The following is a 17,931-nucleotide window of genomic DNA, read 5'->3' as shown; positions in this document are numbered from 1 at the left end:
AAAGACCTTACTCATTGTTATGTTATATAAAGCAGGTAAAAGACCTTACTCATTGTTATGTTATAAAGAGCAGGTAAAAGACCTTACTCATTGTTATGTTATAAAGAGCAGGTAAAAGACCTTACTCATTGTTATGTTACAAAAAGCAGGTAAAAGACCTTACTCATTGTTATGTTATAAAGAGCAGGTAAAAGACCTTACTCATTGTTATGTTATATAAAGCAGGTAAAAGACCTTACTTATTGTTATGTTACATAAAGCAGGTAAAAGACCTTACTTATTGTTATGTTATATAAAGCAGGTAAAAGACCTTACTTATTGTTATGTTATATAAAGCAGGTAAAAGACCTTACTTATTGTTATGTTACATAAAGCAGGTAAAAGACCTTACTTATTGTTATGTTATATAAAGCAGGTAAAAGACCTTACTCATTGTTATGTTACATAAAGCAGGTAAAAGACCTTACTTATTGTTATGTTATAAAGAGCAGGTAAAAGACCTTACTCATTGTTATGTTATAAAGAGCAGGTAAAAGACCTTACTCATTGTTATGTTACAAAAAGCAGGTAAAAGACCTTACTCATTGTTATGTTATAAAGAGCAGGTAAAAGACCTTACTCATTGTTATGTTATATAAAGCAGGTAAAAGACCTTACTTATTGTTATGTTACATAAAGCAGGTAAAAGACCTTACTTATTGTTATGTTATATAAAGCAGGTAAAAGACCTTACTCATTGTTATGTTACATAAAGCAGGTAAAAGACCTTACTCATTGTTATGTTACAAAGATCCGGTCTATCCATCATGAGCACTTTAACAAAGCAGCAAAAGTTACAGTGGTAAGAAAAAACTGTCTTATTAAAAGGCAGAAATATTCGGCCGGATCTCTGGCTCATGATGAAACAGTCTTCACAGGCCTAGACTGCACCGGGCTTGGAAGAGTATAGGGGGAGAGATGGGATAAAATGCAGGAAGAGGGATAGGGAGCAAGGGGGTGTGGGGGGTGATGTTCAGGCAGGCCGTCAACCACCGATCTCGAGGAGCCTAAGAGAGCTCAAGAGCTCTCCTAAATCAATGTTTTGGTTGTTGTAAAAGAGAGACACTATATTCTCCTGTTGTTACAGTTCTACAGTAAGTTGTTTTAGTGATGAGTGATCTACGTCCCTCTAACTTTTGACTCTTGTGTTTCTGAAGATAATTCATCTGTAGCTGTGGCTGTCAGTCTGGCTGTCATTGGTTTAATCGTACTCGTGTTGATCATCGTCTTCTGCAAAAAGAGACAAAAAGGTAAAGTAAAAAGAAATTACACTTTCATCAGAAAAAATGATACCAAAAACATTTCTCAGGATGTAGATTCTAAAGAGAACGACCTGATAAGTAACATGTATGTTTATGAGGTCCAGGTATTCTGAAAGCTATGAGTAACAGTTCAGCGCTCAGTATGTTTTGAAAGAGGAAAGGTAGTTTGTGAAGAAAGCCAATAATGTTCCCCATTGTCTGAGTAGGTTCTCAGTCATCCAGGTCATGGTACATTTGAAGCTATATTCAAAATCAACTGGACTGGTTGAAGATCTTTTTTTTTTTTTTTTTTACTTTATTTATATAGATCCTTTCAGACAAATTAAGTTGCAGTTCAAAGTGCTTTACAAGAGTGCAGAAAAGTTATTGACAAAAAAGTAGTTTATAAAATCACTGAGAGACTAATGCACACCAATAAGAAATAAAAAATATAAAAATAAAATAATAAAATATGACACATAAAAGCAATAAGATATTAAAATGAATACATAAGAGAAGAATATTTAAAATTGTAGTAGGATAAAAAAGACAAAACAGTAATGTTAAGATTTGAATTGATATAAAGCACTATATAAAAGCCAGACTGAATAAATGAGTTTTCAGACTGCGTTTAAAAATCTTGATATTCTGGGCTCCTCTCAGACCCTCAGGAAGGTCGTTCCACAGTCTCAGAGCGTAACAGCTGAAAGGTTTTTGTCCTGCTCTGTGGAACAACTAAAAGAGAGGAAGTGGAGGATCTGAGGGGCCGTACTGGTTCATAAACTAAAATCATATCTGATAAGTAGTCTGGTACAAGGCCATGTAATGCTTTATAAACTAATAAAAGAAAATCTTGAACGTCTTCAGAACGTCTTCAGAACGTCTTCAGAACGTCTTCAGAACGTCTTCCAGATCTTCAACCAGTCCAGTTGATTTTGGATCAAGCTTCAAATTCACCATGACCTATTGTGTCCTGTTATTTCAATTAATTTCATTGTAATTATTTTTATTTGAACATATTTTCAGATTTAATAATTTCAGTGATTTTTTAATTTTCTATTTTAATGTTTCTTTTCTTTCCTCTGTCATGATGCTTTTGATGTCTTGTGTGAAGCACTTTGAATCGCCTTGTTGTTGAAATGTGCGACATAAATAAACTTGCCTTGCCTTATTGAACACAATCATCTTTTATTAATAATTAAAATCTTCATATTGTATTAAAACTAACAACATACTTATCGTCTTTTCTCTCCTCTCACCTTTGCTTCCAGCATGTTTTGCTAAAGGACAACAGGTTGCTAAAGGACAACAGGATGATGAGGAGAAACAGACCAAAGGTATGATACTTTATGTTTTCAGGCTGAGACTTCCCTTTTTTTTAACAGATTTAAAACTCATAAATATTTGATTTAGAATATAAAACTGTGAAATAGTCTGTATCTGCAGGTCACCTGACAACAGAGAGGATACTCTGGTATGCAGAGCTTGGTTCAAGTGATAGTTTCTGTTGAGCGATTGGATGATTTCAGAGTTTTCATCGATCGTCACTTTCATCTTCTCTGCCTATAAAACTACAATTTATTGTTTTTTATCTGTTTCAGGCTCAGATAAGGGGAAGGGGAAGGATATCATTCTCAAAGAAGAGACTGATTTACTCTTGGAAAAAGGTAAAAGCTGCTCAATATTAATTACTCCTGTTTGTTAAAGGTTTATTTTGGGTCTTAATGACTTTATTTTGAGAAAGGTCAGTGGATAGAGTCAGAAATCGGGGAGAGAGAGAGCGGGGAATGATCCACAGGTCCATCCTGAACCCGGGCCCTCCGCCTGAAGGGCCACAGCCTCCCCACATGGGGCGCACACACCAACCACCGGCGCCTCGTTAATTACTGCTTTTAAAAACTACTACAGCTTTTAATGATTTACTCAGCTAAATAATATCTTTATCTTATAACTTGGCTAACAGTGTGAGTCCTGAAAGAAGAACATTTCATATCATTTTATCATTTTCAATATAAAAAAATATGTTTTGCTCTTTTATTTTTATTTTAGGGCCTGTTTCCTTTAAAGTACAAAGTTGTTCATTTTAAAAGAATGGGTATCACTGGAACGCCGATAGCCTGGCGGTTGAGGCTGTGGGTTCAGGTCCGACCTCTACTCTCGCCTCCCACAATTTCCTGTCTCTATTCGCATGTCCTGTCAGATTAATGCAAAAAGGCTCATTAAAAAACATTTTTTTAAACTTTTTAAACTGTTTTGTATTTTTTATCCTGTCTGTTTCCAGAGAAGAATCTAGGTCAGGGTGAGGAAGCATCGACTGACCCACTCAAAGATCAAACCTCTTCTACTCCTGCCAACTCAAGTCCCCCAAAGACTGAGAGAGGTCCAGATGAGGACCTTAAGGACCCTGCTGGGGGACAAAAGAACGGGTCTGACTCAGAGGAGGTCAATGAAGAAAATCAAGATGAATCTGTCTCACAAACTGATCCATCAGGTACGCAACAGAACAGAAATGAATCAGACAAATCCTCTGTGAACAAGTCGTCCAGTGTTCCTCATGAGGAAGGTTCAAACAGGACACTTCACGTTTGAGATTTAAGATTCACCTCAAAGATCTTACTGATAACTTCCTCCATGTTAGTCTAACAGCATTTTTATATTCTCAAGTACTTAAAGGGATACTTCACCCATTAACATTAATCTTTGTATCATTAGAAACCTGGTAGTATTTTTGAATGGTCGTGCATCCCGCCCTCATTTTCCCCTGAGATGTGAAATCTTTGTATTTCTGAGTCTGTAAAGGAGCTTCCAGTGACGCTAAATGATGATTTTTGCGTCACTGGAAGCTGTTGTGGTTAGCGGGGTGAAACTACAACGCTAGTTCCTCATATTTTACACCACTGAAGCTACAGACCAATCACAGATCAGTGGGTGGGAACTCACTCCCAGACTCGAAACTTAACGTCCGCCATATTGCTCGGAAGCTATGCTAACAGGCTCTATGGAGAAAGCTGATAAAGGAGAAAAAATATAAATATAGCGGCGAGATGTTTGCTGCCGACAGGCCGGTCTTGTGTTCAGGCTGCCGCCGCCGCTGGCCAAAACAGCCGAGAAACAAAACCGGCCTGTCGGCAGCAACCGTCTCGACACTATATTGCTATATTGCCACAGCCGAGACATAAGGCCTGCCTGTCGGCGGCGGTGAGGACGAGGAGGCGGGGCCGGCTCGAGCTGGGGTGGACTGGTAGTGTCGGTGCTCTCACTGTTTGTCTATGGACACAGACATAGAGTCTGTTTACTGACAGGAATTTACAAGATCAATTCTGGAAGAAATCTCTGAATCAGTTGAGGAAACGGCCTTATGAAGTAAATATGTCTGTAAACCTGACCTTAGTGGGAGTGGCCTGCGGTGCTGTGCATTCTGGGATTTGGTGTCTTTCATCCACATGAGCCAAAAAGACACTTTCTGTCTTTTCTCGGCCAAGAAGGAACCAACTTCAAAATGTATTTCACATTTCTACATATATGACCCAATGTCAACACAGATTCATGTTTCATGATGAAGTATCCCTTTAATATTTTTTGTTCTATTTAGGCATTAATGTCATAAAGAGAATAGAAGGGTCTGTTCTTGGCAAATATAAGATCTAACAATGATGTTTGAACAGTTTCTTTTGATCATAACAGCATGACATCCATGTCTGTTACCTGTGTGTATATTTTATTTAGCTCATAGTTTGATTGTGATTTTATTTATAAACAGTACAGAAAGGAGTAACATGATTAATCTGATTTCAGTTCACTGCATGTCATGAATTATTTTGACCTAAAGAATATTTTTCTCTCCAGCACCTGTTGTAGATACGAAGCCACCAGAAGGTAACACCACAACACACATTCTTAATGTTAGCTGAGACACGATATAAGAGAGGCTAGGAATAAAGCTGGCTGCTTGTGACTCTTCTCTCTTATCAGGTTTCGTCAAAGAGAAGGTAGACAACATTGAGAAGGTTGAAAAAGCTGAACAGACTAAAAACATAAAAGGTAATTTTGAATGGGAAGTAGATTTTTGCAAACAGCTGCAGCTGATGTTTATTTTCATTTCCACAATCAAAAAGCAGAGAGTCCTAACATTTAACAAGGTACAACAAATGAATAGTTGTTTTTACTTATAAATTACTTAAAATATGAATTAAATTCATGTTGATTCATTTTCCACCAATCAGAAAATTCCTGTATCAATCTATTGTTTCTGTTCTACTCATTATTTCTTCATAGATTGTTCCTAACTGGGTTTATTGACTCCAGTGTCTGAGACTGTCTCTGTTCTGTTTAGTATCTTTAAGTATTTGTTTTCTCTTGCTGTTTGTTTCAATCAGATTCAGAAAGCTAGAACGCTAGCTCTATCAAACTTTACACACAGTACAGACGATTAGAGTATTTCTACAAGGTTCACTTTGTAACCTCTGAGAGACAAAACAAAGCATGCAACAGTACTTTCATTTACTTCTGGATTATTCTTAACAACAATAAAGACAAATGGTTCATTTATGAAAGCACATGATAAAAACTGGAGGAGGGACTTTATTTGTTACACCTAACTCATCACACAGACTGTGTCTCATTTAGGAAACCTCCATGAAGTAAGACTCATTGATTCAAACTAAAAGACTGTCTGGCCGAAGCAGCCGAGAAACAAAACCGGCCTGTCGGCAGCAACCGTCTCGCCGCTGTATTGCTATATTGCTGGCCGCCGCCTGCCGCTGCCAGCGGCGGTGAGGACGAGGAGCCCGGGCCGGCTCGAGCTGGGGTGGACTGGTAGTGTCGGTGCTCTCACTGTTTGTCTATGGACACAGACATAGAGTCTGTTTACTGACAGGAAGATACAAGATCAATTCTGGAAGAAATCTCTGAATCAGTTGAGGAAACGGTCTTATGAAGTAAATATGTCTGTAAATAGAGGACCTTAGTGGGAGTGGCCTGTGGTGCTGTGCATTCTGGGATTTGGTGTCTTTCATCCACATGAGCCAAAAAGACACTTTCTGTCTTTTCTCGGCCAAGAAGGAACCAACTTCAAAATGTGTTTCACATTTCTACATATATGACCCAATGTCAACACAGATTCATGTTTCATGGTGAAGTATCCCTTTAATATTTTTTGTTCTATTTAGGCATTAATGTCATAAAGAGAATAGATGGGTCTGTTCTTGGCAAATATAAGATCTAACAATGATGTTTGAACAGTTTCTTTTGATCATAACAGCATTATTACAACATTCACAGATCAACTCAGATGAATGTTACTGAACATCATCTGTAAATAGATTCTATGCAATCAGCAGTCACTCTTTAAAATCTGATTTCTTGTCATCAAATGTCTTTAACACTCTGCTTCTGTCCAGTTGATGTTGTGCTCTGGGAAATGTTGTTGTGTTTTTGACCTACTGGGCCACCATATCAATTCAAAGTGAAATATGTTGGATTGATTGTAATGATGTCGTGGTTCAGACAATCATGTTCCCCTCGTCTCAGGATGAATTCTTATATCTTTGGTGAATTTTCAGGGTCAGATAAAAAAGATGAAAACAGTCCTCCCACATACACACTTTGCTTTTTCATTTACTTATTGATTATTCTTAACAACAATAATGACAAATGAAGTCTGAATATTTCAGTCCTTTACTAATCCTAAACAGACAGGTGAACTTTTTAAACTGTTTTGTATTCTTTCTACTGTTTATTTTAGAGTCAGAGAAGAATCTAGGTCAGGGTGAGGAAGCATCGACTGACCCACTCAAAGATCAAACCTCTCCTACTCCTGTCAACTCAAGTCCCCCAAAGACTGAGAGAGGTCCAGATGAGGACCCTAAGGACCCTGCTGGGGGACAAAAGAACGGGTCTGATTCAGAGGAGGTCAATGAAGACACTCAAGATGAATCTGTCTCAGAAACTGATCCATCAGGTACGCAACAGAACAGAAATGAATCAGACAAATCCTCTGTGAACAAGTCGTCCAGTGTTCCTCATGAGGAAGGTTCAAACAGGACACTTCACGTTTGAGATTTAAGGTCCCATATTCTTCTTTTTCTGGTTTTATATGCTCTTTAGTGTGTTTTCCAAGTGTCCTGTGCATGTTTAGGCACATCTATGTGCAAAAATTCAAAGTCCGCAGAAACACAGCTTCTCCTACGTCCTCCTGTTAGCTGTAGCATTAGCCTCATGTAACGCTCGGTTCTAGCCCCCCTCGATACAAATGTGTCAGTGTGAGATCACTGATCTAAGCCCATTGGCTCGTTGTGGCCCTGCAGCTTATGTTGAAATTTCAGAGAACCGTGCTGAGCAACTGACCAATAACGACAGAGCGGATCTGCAGACCAATCAGAGCAGACTTGGCCCACGTGGGGTCTAACAGTGTGGGCTCAGCAGAGTGCAGCTGACGGACTCAGAGCGGAGAGGGAGCAAGGAGGAGCAGTACATGAAAACAGACACTTTTTTATAACTTTAGCTATTGTGAACGTACAAAAGTAGGAACATAGATTAAATATACAAACCCCAAAAAGGGCAGAATATGACCTCTTTAAAGATTCACCTCAAAGATCTTACTGATAACTTCCTCCATGTTAGTCTAACAGCATTTTTATATTCTCAAGTATTTTATCATTTTTGTTCTATTTAGGCATTAATGTCATAAAGAGAATAGAAGGGTCTGTTCTTGGCAAATATAAGATCTAACAATGATGTTTGAAGGTAGTTTGTGAAGAAAGACAATAATGTTCCCCATTGTCTGAGTAGGTTTTCTGTCATCCAGGTCATGGTCAATATGAAGCTACATTCAAAATCAACTGTCTGGTTGAACGTCTTCAGAACGTTTTCCAGATCTTCAACCAGTCCAGTTGATTTTGGATCAAGCTTCAAATTTACCATGACCTATTGTGTCCTGTTATTTCAATTAATTTCATTTGAATTATTTTTTATCATCTTTTATTAATAATTAAAATCTTCATATTGTATTAAAACTAACAACATACTTATCGTCTTTTCTCTCCTCTCACCTTTGCTTCCAGCATGTTTTGCTAAAGGACAACAGGTTGATAAAGGACAACAGGATGATAAAGGACAACAGGATGATGAGGAGAAACAGACGTTAACCAAAGGTATGATACTTTATGTTTTCAGGCTGAGACTTCCCTTCTTTTTTTAACAGATTTAAAACTCATAAATATTTGATTTAGAATATAAAACTGTGAAATAGTCTGTATCTGCAGGTCACCTGACAACAGAGAGGATACTCTGGTATGCAGAGCTTGGTTCAAGTGATAGTTTCTGTTGAGCGATTGGATGATTTCAGAGTTTTCATCGATCGTCACTTTTATCTTCTCTGCCTATAAAACTACAATTTATTGTTTGTGATCTGTTTCAGGCTCAGATAAGGAGAAGGATCAGGAAGGTGAAACCAGTCCTCTTCTTGCCGAAACGCCTCCGTCTGATCAGCGACTCAATGTGAGCGACCCTCCAGGTATGGTCCATTGTTTACCTTTAACGCAGTATTGCATTTGAAGAGACAATGCTAGCAAAGAAAAAAGACCGTTAGCCAGTTTTCACTCACACATCATTCATTGTGCATATGAACACATTTATTCACATGTGACGCAGTTATCTTTTCCAACATGCAGTTTATAAACATAGCCAATTGGCATTTATCAAATGTATGAAATAGTTGTATTTCACTCCCACTTTTGTCAGGCACACAGTCCTGGAAGTGACACAGCAGCTAGGTTAGCTATTGTGGCTATTTGTCCAAAAAACAAATTAAGTTACAATTATAAACAAACCACATGAACTCAACAAACAGCCACTGATGCACCGTTCCAGTGAGGCCTTACGCACGCAATAAGTTCAATGTCCAGTCAGGATCTCATGTTTCTTCATTTAATTTAGACATACAAACATTTCCAACTGCATTCATTGACCTGTCTCGTTGACATGTGGTAAAAAAACCTGAGTCCCTTCCTGGTGCATCATCCAACAGTGACACACCTGGAACATTTAAAGGGGTCCTAATCAACCCGTGTGCACTGCCCCCCTTAATGATTTACTCAGCTAAATAATATCTTTATCTTATAACTTGGCTAACAGTGTGAGTCCTGAAAGAAGAACATTTCATATCATTTTATCATTTTCAATATAAAAAAATATGTTTTGCTCTTTTATTTTTATTTTAGGGCCTGTTTCCTTTAAAGTACAAAGTTGTTCATTTTAAAAGAATGGGTATCACTGGAACGCCGATAGCCTGGCGGTTGAGGCTGTGGTTCAGGTCCGACCTCTACTCTCGCCTCCCACAATTTCCTGTCTCTATTCGCATGTCCTGTCAGATTAATGCAAAAAGGCTCATTAAAAAACATTTTTTTAAACTTTTTAAACTGTTTTGTATTCTTTCTACTGTTTATTTTAGAGTCAGAGAAGAATCTAGGTCAGGGTGAGGAAGCATCGACTGACCCACTCAAAGATCAAACCTCTCCTACTCCTGCCAACTCAAGTCCCCCAAAGACTGAGAGAGGTCCAGATGAGGACCCTAAAGACCCTGCTGGGGGACAAAAGAACGGGTCTGATTCAGAGGAGGTCTATGAAGACACTCAAGATGAATCTGACTCACAAACTGATCCATCAGGTACGCAACAGAACAGAAATGAATCAGACAAATCCTCTGTGAACAAGTCGTCCAGTGTTCCTCATGAGGAAGGTTCAAATACAACATCACAATAGCGAGATTCCGCCACGCCAAAGGAAGAAGACTCCACAGAAGAAGCTAAACCGGATCCTCCAGCTGAAGAAACATCCAATTTAATGAGTGATGGAGAAGAGATAGATAAGAAACCACATTTAGCCGACTCAACAGAAGTGAACACCAGCAACACTGTCACATTAAAAAAGGCTTCAGACACTCCACATGCAGATTCAGAGTCTCAGGGGCAGAGCAGGCAGGACTCAGGTGAGAGGGGGGAGCAGAGCAGGCAGGACTCAGGTGAGAGGGGGGGGCAGAGCAGGCAGGACTCAGGTGAGAGGGGGGAGCAGAGCAGGCAGGACTCAGGTGACAGGGGGGAGCAGAGCAGGCAGGACTCAGGTGAGAGGGGGGGGCAGAGCAGGCAGGACTCAGGTGACAGGGGGGAGCAGAGCAGGCAGGACTCAGGTGAGAGGGGGGGGGGGGCAGAGCAGGCAGGACTCAGGTGAGAGGGGGAGCAGAGCAGGCAGGACTCAGGTGAGAGGGGGGAGCAGAGCAGGAAGGACTCAGGTGAGAGGGGGGAGCAGAGCAGGCAGGACTCAGGTGAGAGGGGGAGCAGAGCAGGCAGGACTCAGGTGAGAGGGGGGAGCAGAGCAGGCAGGACTCAGGTGAGAGGGGGAGCAGAGCAGGCAGGACTCAGGTGAGAGGGGGGGGCAGAGCAGGCAGGACTCAGGTGAGAGGGGGAGCAGAGCAGGCAGGACTCAGGTGAGAGGGGGGAGCAGAGCAGGCAGGACTCAGGTGAGAGGGGGAGCAGAGCAGGCAGGACTCAGGTGAGAGGGGGGAGCAGAGCAGGCAGGACTCAGGTGAGAGGGGGGGGCAGGCAGAGGCAGATCAAGGTGAGGGGGAAAATGAGACGAGACGGTTGCTGCCGACAGGCCGGTCTTGTGTTCAGGCTGCTGCCGCCGCTGGCCGAAGCAGCCGAGAAACAAAACCGGCCTGTCGGCAGCAACCGTCTCGCCGCTGTATTGCTATATTGCTGGCCGCCGCCAGCCGCTGCCAGCGGCGGTGAGGACGAGGAGCCCGGGCCGGTTCGAGCTGGGGTGGACTGGTAGTGTCGGTGCTCTCACTGTTTGTCTATGGACACAGACATAGAGTCTGTTTACTGACAGGAAGATACAAGATCAATTCTGGAAGAAATCTCTGAATCAGTTGAGGAAACGGTCTTATGAAGTAAATATGTCTGTAAATAGAGGACCTTAGTGGGAGTGGCCTGCGGTGCTGTGCATTCTGGGATTTGGTGTCTTTCATCCACATGAGCCAAAAAGACACTTTCTGTCTTTTCTCGGCCAAGAAGGAACCAACTTCAAAATGTATTTCACATTTCTACATATATGACCCAATGTCAATACAGATTCATGTTTCATGGTGAAGTATCCCTTTAATATTTTTTGTTCTATTTAGGCATTAATGTCATAAAGAGAATAGATGGGTCTGTTCTTGGCAAATATAAGATCTAACAATGATGTTTGAACAGTTTCTTTTGATCATAACAGCATTATTACAACATTCACAGATCAACTCAGATGAATGTTACTGAACATCATCTGTAAATAGATTCTATGCAATCAGCAGTCACTCTTTAAAATCTGATTTCTTGTCATCAAATGTCTTTAACACTCTGCTTCTGTCCAGTTGATGTTGTGCTCTGGGAAATGTTGTTGTGTTTTTGACCTACTGGGCCACCATATCAATTCAAAGTGAAATATGTTGGATTGATTGTAATGATGTCGTGGTTCAGACAATCATGTTCCCCTCGTCTCAGGATGAATTCTTATATCTTTGGTGAATTTTCAGGGTCAGATAAAAAAGATGAAAACAGTCCTCCCACATACACACTTTGCTTTTTCATTTACTTATTGATTATTCTTAACAACAATAATGACAAATGAAGTCTGAATATTTCAGTCCTTTACTAATCCTAAACAGACAGGTGAACTTTTTAAACTGTTTTGTATTCTTTCTACTGTTTATTTTAGATCCAGAGAAGAATCTAGGTCAGGGTGAGGAAGCATCGACTGACCCACTCAAAGATCAAACCTCTCCTACTCCTGTCAACTCAAGTCCCCCAAAGACTGAGAGAGGTCCAGATGAGGACCCTAAGGACCCTGCTGGGGGACAAAAGAACGGGTCTGATTCAGAGGAGGTCAATGAAGACACTCAAGATGAATCTGTCTCAGAAACTGATCCATCAGGTACGCAACAGAACAGAAATGAATCAGACAAATCCTCTGTGAACAAGTCGTCCAGTGTTCCTCATGAGGAAGGTTCAAACAGGACACTTCACGTTTGAGATTTAAGGTCCCATATTCTTCTTTTTCTGGTTTTATATGCTCTTTAGTGTGTTTTCCAAGTGTCCTGTGCATGTTTAGGCACATCTATGTGCAAAAATTCAAAGTCCACAGAAACACAGCTTCTCCTACGTCCTCCTGTTAGCTGTAGCATTAGCCTCATGTAACGCTCGGTTCTAGCCCCCCTCGATACAAATGTGTCAGTGTGAGATCACTGATCTAAGCCCATTGGCTCGTTGTGGCCCTGCAGCTTATGTTGAAATTTCAGAGAACCGTGCTGAGCAACTGACCAATAACGACAGAGCGGATCTGCAGACCAATCAGAGCAGACTTGGCCCACGTGGGGTCTAACAGTGTGGGCTCAGCAGAGTGCAGCTGACGGACTCAGAGCGGAGAGGGAGCAAGGAGGAGCAGTACATGAAAACAGACACTTTTTTATAACTTTAGCTATTGTGAACGTACAAAAGTAGGAACATAGATTAAATATACAAACCCCAAAAAGGGCAGAATATGACCTCTTTAAAGATTCACCTCAAAGATCTTACTGATAACTTCCTCCATGTTAGTCTAACAGCATTTTTATATTCTCAAGTATTTTATCATTTTTGTTCTATTTAGGCATTAATGTCATAAAGAGAATAGAAGGGTCTGTTCTTGGCAAATATAAGATCTAACAATGATGTTTGAAGGTAGTTTGTGAAGAAAGACAATAATGTTCCCCATTGTCTGAGTAGGTTTTCTGTCATCCAGGTCATGGTCAATATGAAGCTACATTCAAAATCAACTGTCTGGTTGAACGTCTTCAGAACGTTTTCCAGATCTTCAACCAGTCCACTTGATTTTGGATCAAGCTTCAAATTTACCATGACCTATTGTGTCCTGTTATTTCAATTAATTTCATTTGAATTATTTTTTATCAGCTTTTGTTAATAATTAAAATCTTCATATTGTATTAAAACTAACAACATACTTATCGTCTTTTCTCTCTCTCCTCTCACCTTTGCTTCCAGCATGTTTTGCTAAAGGACAACAGGATGATGAGGAGAAGCAGACCAAAGGTATGATACTTTATGTTTTCAGGCTGAGACTTCCCTTCTTTTTTAAACAGATTTAAAACTCATAAATATTTGATTTAGAATATAAAACTGTGAAATAGTCTGTATCTGCAGGTCACCTGACAACAGAGAGGATACTCTGGTATGCAGAGCTTGGTTCAAGTGATAGTTTCTGTTGAGCGATTGGATGATTTCAGAGTTTTCATCGATCGTCACTTTTATCTTCTCTGCCTATAAAACTACAATTTATTGTTTGTGATCTGTTTCAGGCTCAGATAAGGAGAAGGATCAGGAAGGTGAAACCAGTCCTCTTCTTGCCGAAACGCCTCCGTCTGATCAGCGACTCAATGTGAGCGACCCTCCAGGTATGGTCCATTGTTTACCTTTAATGCAGTATTGCATTTGAAGAGACAATGCTAGCAAAGAAAAAAGACCGTTAGCCAGTTTTCACTCACACATCATTCATTGTGCATATGAACACATTTATTCACATGTGACGCAGTTATCTTTTCCAACATGCAGTTTATAAACATTGCCAATTGGCATTTATCAAATGTATGAAATAGTTGTATTTCACTCCCACTTTTGTCAGGCACACAGTCCTGGAAGTGACACAGCAGCTAGGTTAGCTATTGTGGCTATTTGTCCAAAAAACAAATTAAGTTACAATTATAAACAAACCACATGAACTCAACAAACAGCCACTGATGCACCGTTCCAGTGAGGCCTTACGCACGCAATAAGTTCAATGTCCAGTCAGGATCTCATGTTTCTTCATTTAATTTAGACATACAAACATTTCCAACTGCATTCATTGACCTGTCTCGTTGACATGTGGTAAAAAAACCTGAGTCCCTTCCTGGTGCATCATCCAACAGTGACACACCTGGAACATTTAAAGGGGTCCTAATCAACCCGTGTGCACTGCCCCCCTTAATGATTTACTCAGCTAAATAATATCTTTATCTTATAACTTGGCTAACAGTGTGAGTCCTGAAAGAAGAACATTTCATATCATTTTATCATTTTCAATATAAAAAAATATGTTTTGCTCTTTTATTTTTATTTTAGGGCCTGTTTCCTTTAAAGTACAAAGTTGTTCATTTTAAAAGAATGGGTATCACTGGAACGCCGATAGCCTGGCGGTTGAGGCTGTGGTTCAGGTCCGACCTCTACTCTCGCCTCCCACAATTTCCTGTCTCTATTCGCATGTCCTGTCAGATTAATGCAAAAAGGCTCATTAAAAAATACTTCTGGATTATTCTTAACAACAATAAAGACAAATGGTTCATTTATGAAAGCACATGATAAAAACTGGAGGAGGGACTTTATTTGTTACACCTAACTCATCACACAGACCGTGTCTCATTTAGGAAACCTCCATGAAGTAAGACTCATTGATTCAAACTAAAAGACTGTCTCTGAATATTTCAGTCCTTTACTAATCCTAAACAGACAGGTGAACTTTTTAAACTGTTTTGTATTCTTTCTACTGTTTATTTTAGATCCAGAGAAGAATCTAGGTCAGGGTGAGGAAGCATCGACTGACCCACTCAAAGATCAAACCTCTCCTACTCCTGCCAACTCAAGTCCCCCAAAGACTGAGAGAGGTCCAGATGAGGACCCTAAGGACCCTGCTGGGGGACAAAAGAACGGGTCTGATTCAGAGGAGGTCAATGAAGAAAATCAAGATGAATCTGTCTCACAAACTGATCCATCAGGTACGCAACAGAACAGAAATGAATCAGACAAATCCTCTGTGAACAAGTCGTCCAGTGTTCCTCATGAGGAAGGTTCAAACAGGACACTTCACGTTTGAGATTAAAGATTCACCTCAAAGATCTTACTGATAACTTCCTCCATGTTAGTCTAACAGCATTTTTATATTCTCAAGTATTTTATCATTTTTGTTCTATTTAGGCATTAATGTCATAAAGAGAATAGAAGGGTCTGTTCTTGGCAAATATAAGATCTAACAATGATGTTTGAACAGTTTCTTTTGATCATAACAGCATGACATCCATGTCTGTTACCTGTGTGTATATTTTATTTAGCTCATAGTTTGATTGTGATTTTATTTATAAACAGTACAGAAAGGAGTAACATGATTAATCTGATTTCAGTTCACTGCATGTCATGAATTATTTTGACCTAAAGAATATTTTTCTCTCCAGCACCTGTTGTAGATACGAAGCCACCAGAAGGTAACACCACAACACACATTCTTAATGTTAGCTGAGACACGATATAAGAGAGGCTAGGAATAAAGCTGGCTGCTTGTGACTCTTCTCTCTTATCAGGTTTCGTCAAAGAGAAGGTAGACAACATTGAGAAGGCTGAAAAAGATCAACAGACTAAAAACATAAAAGGTAATTTTGAATGGGAAGTAGATTTTTGCAAACAGCTGCAGCTGATGTTTATTTTCATTTTCACAATCAAAAAGCAGAGAGTCCTAACATTTAACAAGGTACAACAAATGAATAGTTGTTGTTTTTACTTATAAATTACTTAAAATATGAATTAAATTCATGTGATTCATTTTCCACCAATCAGAAAATTCCTGTATCAATCTATTGTTTCTGTTCTACTCATTATTTCTTCATAGATTGTTCCTAACTGGGTTTATTGACTCCAGTGTCTGAGACTGTCTCTGTTCTGTTTAGTATCTTTAAGTATTTGTTTTCTCTTGCTGTTTGTTTCAATCAGAGTCAGAAAGCTAGAACGCTCGCTCTATCAAACTTTACACACAGTACAGACGATTAGAGTGTTTCTACAAGGTTCACTTTGTAACCTCTGAGAGACAAAACAAAGCATGCAACAGTACTTTCATTTACTTCTGGATTATTCTTAACAACAATAAAGACAAATGGTTCATTTATGAAAGCACATGATAAAAACTGGAGGAGGGACTTTATTTGTTACACCTAACTCATCACACAGGCCGTGTCTCATTTAGGAAACCTCCATGAAGTAAGACTCATTGATTCAAACTAAAAGACTGTCTCTGAATATTTCAGTCCTTTACTAATCCTAAACAGACAGGTGAACTTTTTAAACTGTTTTGTATTCTTTCTACTGTTTATTTTAGAGTCAGAGAAGAATCTAGGTCAGGGTGAGGAAGCATCGACTGACCCACTCAAAGATCAAACCTCTCCTACTCCTGCCAACTCAAGTCCCCCAGAGACTGAGAGAGGTCCAGATGAGGACCCTAAGGACCCTGCTGAGGGACAAAAGAATGGGTCTGACTCAGAGGAGGTCAATGAAGAAAATCAAGATGAATCTGACTCACAAACTGATCCATCAGGTACGCAACAGAACAGAAATGAATCAGACAAATCCTCTGTGAAAAATGATGAAGATAAAGAAGAGGATCATCGTGGTCCAGAAGATGAAAAGTCAAACGATGAGAGCACTAGTGAGGATGAAGACAAACAACAGAAAGATGGAGTGATCGCTTAGGCCTTTGGAGAAAATATGTGGCAAGTTGCTACTAGTTGATACCTTTCTTTTCTTTTTTTTTTAATCAATAACTTAATCAGTTAATAATAATTAATATTATGAATGTTGTGTGTGACTAACTGAATCCTAAATGTATTTTTTTAAAGATGTTTCGACTAATAATGCTTCATGAATGTTTTTAAAATAAGAGAAATGTTTATTTAATTATTATTATTATTATTATTAATGTTTCTTATGTCATGCTCAAACTTTTTGAGGTAACATGAGAGACACGACAAGGATCAGAAAAAAAAACAGTTTTTTAATCATTAGACAAACTTCATGGTGTAATGGAATAATATACGACTTATTGAACATCCAGCTACTGTCAAAGAATGTGATCACACTGAAGGTGCTGAACATGCCTCTGTATTCATAAAGAATGTTTCAGTCAGATATTTGTATTAACTTGTACTGCCATTTATTTTTAAAGAGATGTTTGTGTCTGCTAATGAAACTGCTGTGAGGATAATATTTGAAGACTTCTCAGAGCTCAGGGTTTAACTGTCACGACTTTTTGTGCTTTCTTGCATTAAATTAGGCGCTTTAGGGAACAGCAGTATACGTTTTTATGATGAATGTTTTCCAATGGTCATTGCACTGATGATTAAAAGCTAATGTGATTATTCTATTTACTGTTTTCTCTCTTACCAAAAACACTCAGTCACTTACTTTTCATGAACTGCTGTAATCGTACCGTACATTTACAGAAGGTCATTTTAAAGCTGTGAGTAATGAAAATGATTTACAGTTTGAAATGATTTTTGTAAAGAAACATAAAGTTATTTGTTTGTTTGTTTGTCTTATTTGGATCCCCGTTAGCTTCAGCATAGCGAGGAGCTATTCTTCCTGGGGTCCGCAGTTTATATTGTGACAATACATTTTACAAATTCATATTATATATTCTTCTTTTCACACTACACAAACATTACACAACATTTCTTCAATAACTAAAAATAATAGACAATTGACATAAATAAACAAAAAAACAGAAAGAAACAGACAAACACAAAGTCTGATTTACAGCATCTAAG

The 17,931-nt window shown here is 39.2% G+C and overlaps 1 protein-coding gene across 3 annotated transcripts in view; it reads left to right on the top strand.

Moving 5' to 3' along the window:
• LOC132986575 (cell surface glycoprotein 1-like) overlaps positions 1-17,692 on the top strand; it is a 56,518-nt gene extending 38,826 nt beyond the window's left edge. The window contains exons 14-29 of one of the 3 annotated variants that reach the window (XM_061053029.1): positions 2,552-2,617; positions 2,882-2,947; positions 3,562-3,771; positions 5,127-5,156; positions 5,253-5,321; positions 7,024-7,239; positions 8,342-8,431; positions 8,698-8,793; positions 9,730-9,945; positions 12,033-12,248; positions 13,355-13,402; positions 13,669-13,764; positions 14,905-15,120; positions 15,574-15,603; positions 15,700-15,768; positions 16,488-17,692. In XM_061053029.1, the coding sequence (XP_060909012.1) occupies positions 2,552-2,617; positions 2,882-2,947; positions 3,562-3,771; positions 5,127-5,156; positions 5,253-5,321; positions 7,024-7,239; positions 8,342-8,431; positions 8,698-8,793; positions 9,730-9,945; positions 12,033-12,248; positions 13,355-13,402; positions 13,669-13,764; positions 14,905-15,120; positions 15,574-15,603; positions 15,700-15,768; positions 16,488-16,858 (2,105 nt within the window). In that variant the 3' untranslated portion in view covers positions 16,859-17,692. The remainder of the gene's footprint in view (positions 1-2,551; positions 2,618-2,881; positions 2,948-3,561; positions 3,772-5,126; positions 5,157-5,252; positions 5,322-7,023; positions 7,240-8,341; positions 8,432-8,697; positions 8,794-9,729; positions 9,946-12,032; positions 12,249-13,354; positions 13,403-13,668; positions 13,765-14,904; positions 15,121-15,573; positions 15,604-15,699; positions 15,769-16,487) is intronic. The other 2 variants (XM_061053030.1, XM_061053032.1) reach the window with 2 other exon arrangements.
• Positions 17,693-17,931: the final 239 nt, after the last annotated feature.

The sequence above is a fragment of the Labrus mixtus genome, chromosome 13 (genome assembly GCF_963584025.1).
Source record: "Labrus mixtus chromosome 13, fLabMix1.1, whole genome shotgun sequence".
NCBI lineage: Eukaryota > Metazoa > Chordata > Actinopteri > Labriformes > Labridae > Labrus > Labrus mixtus.
The sequence above is the reverse complement of the archived record's forward strand: the minus strand, read 5'-3'. Positions and strand labels throughout refer to the sequence as shown.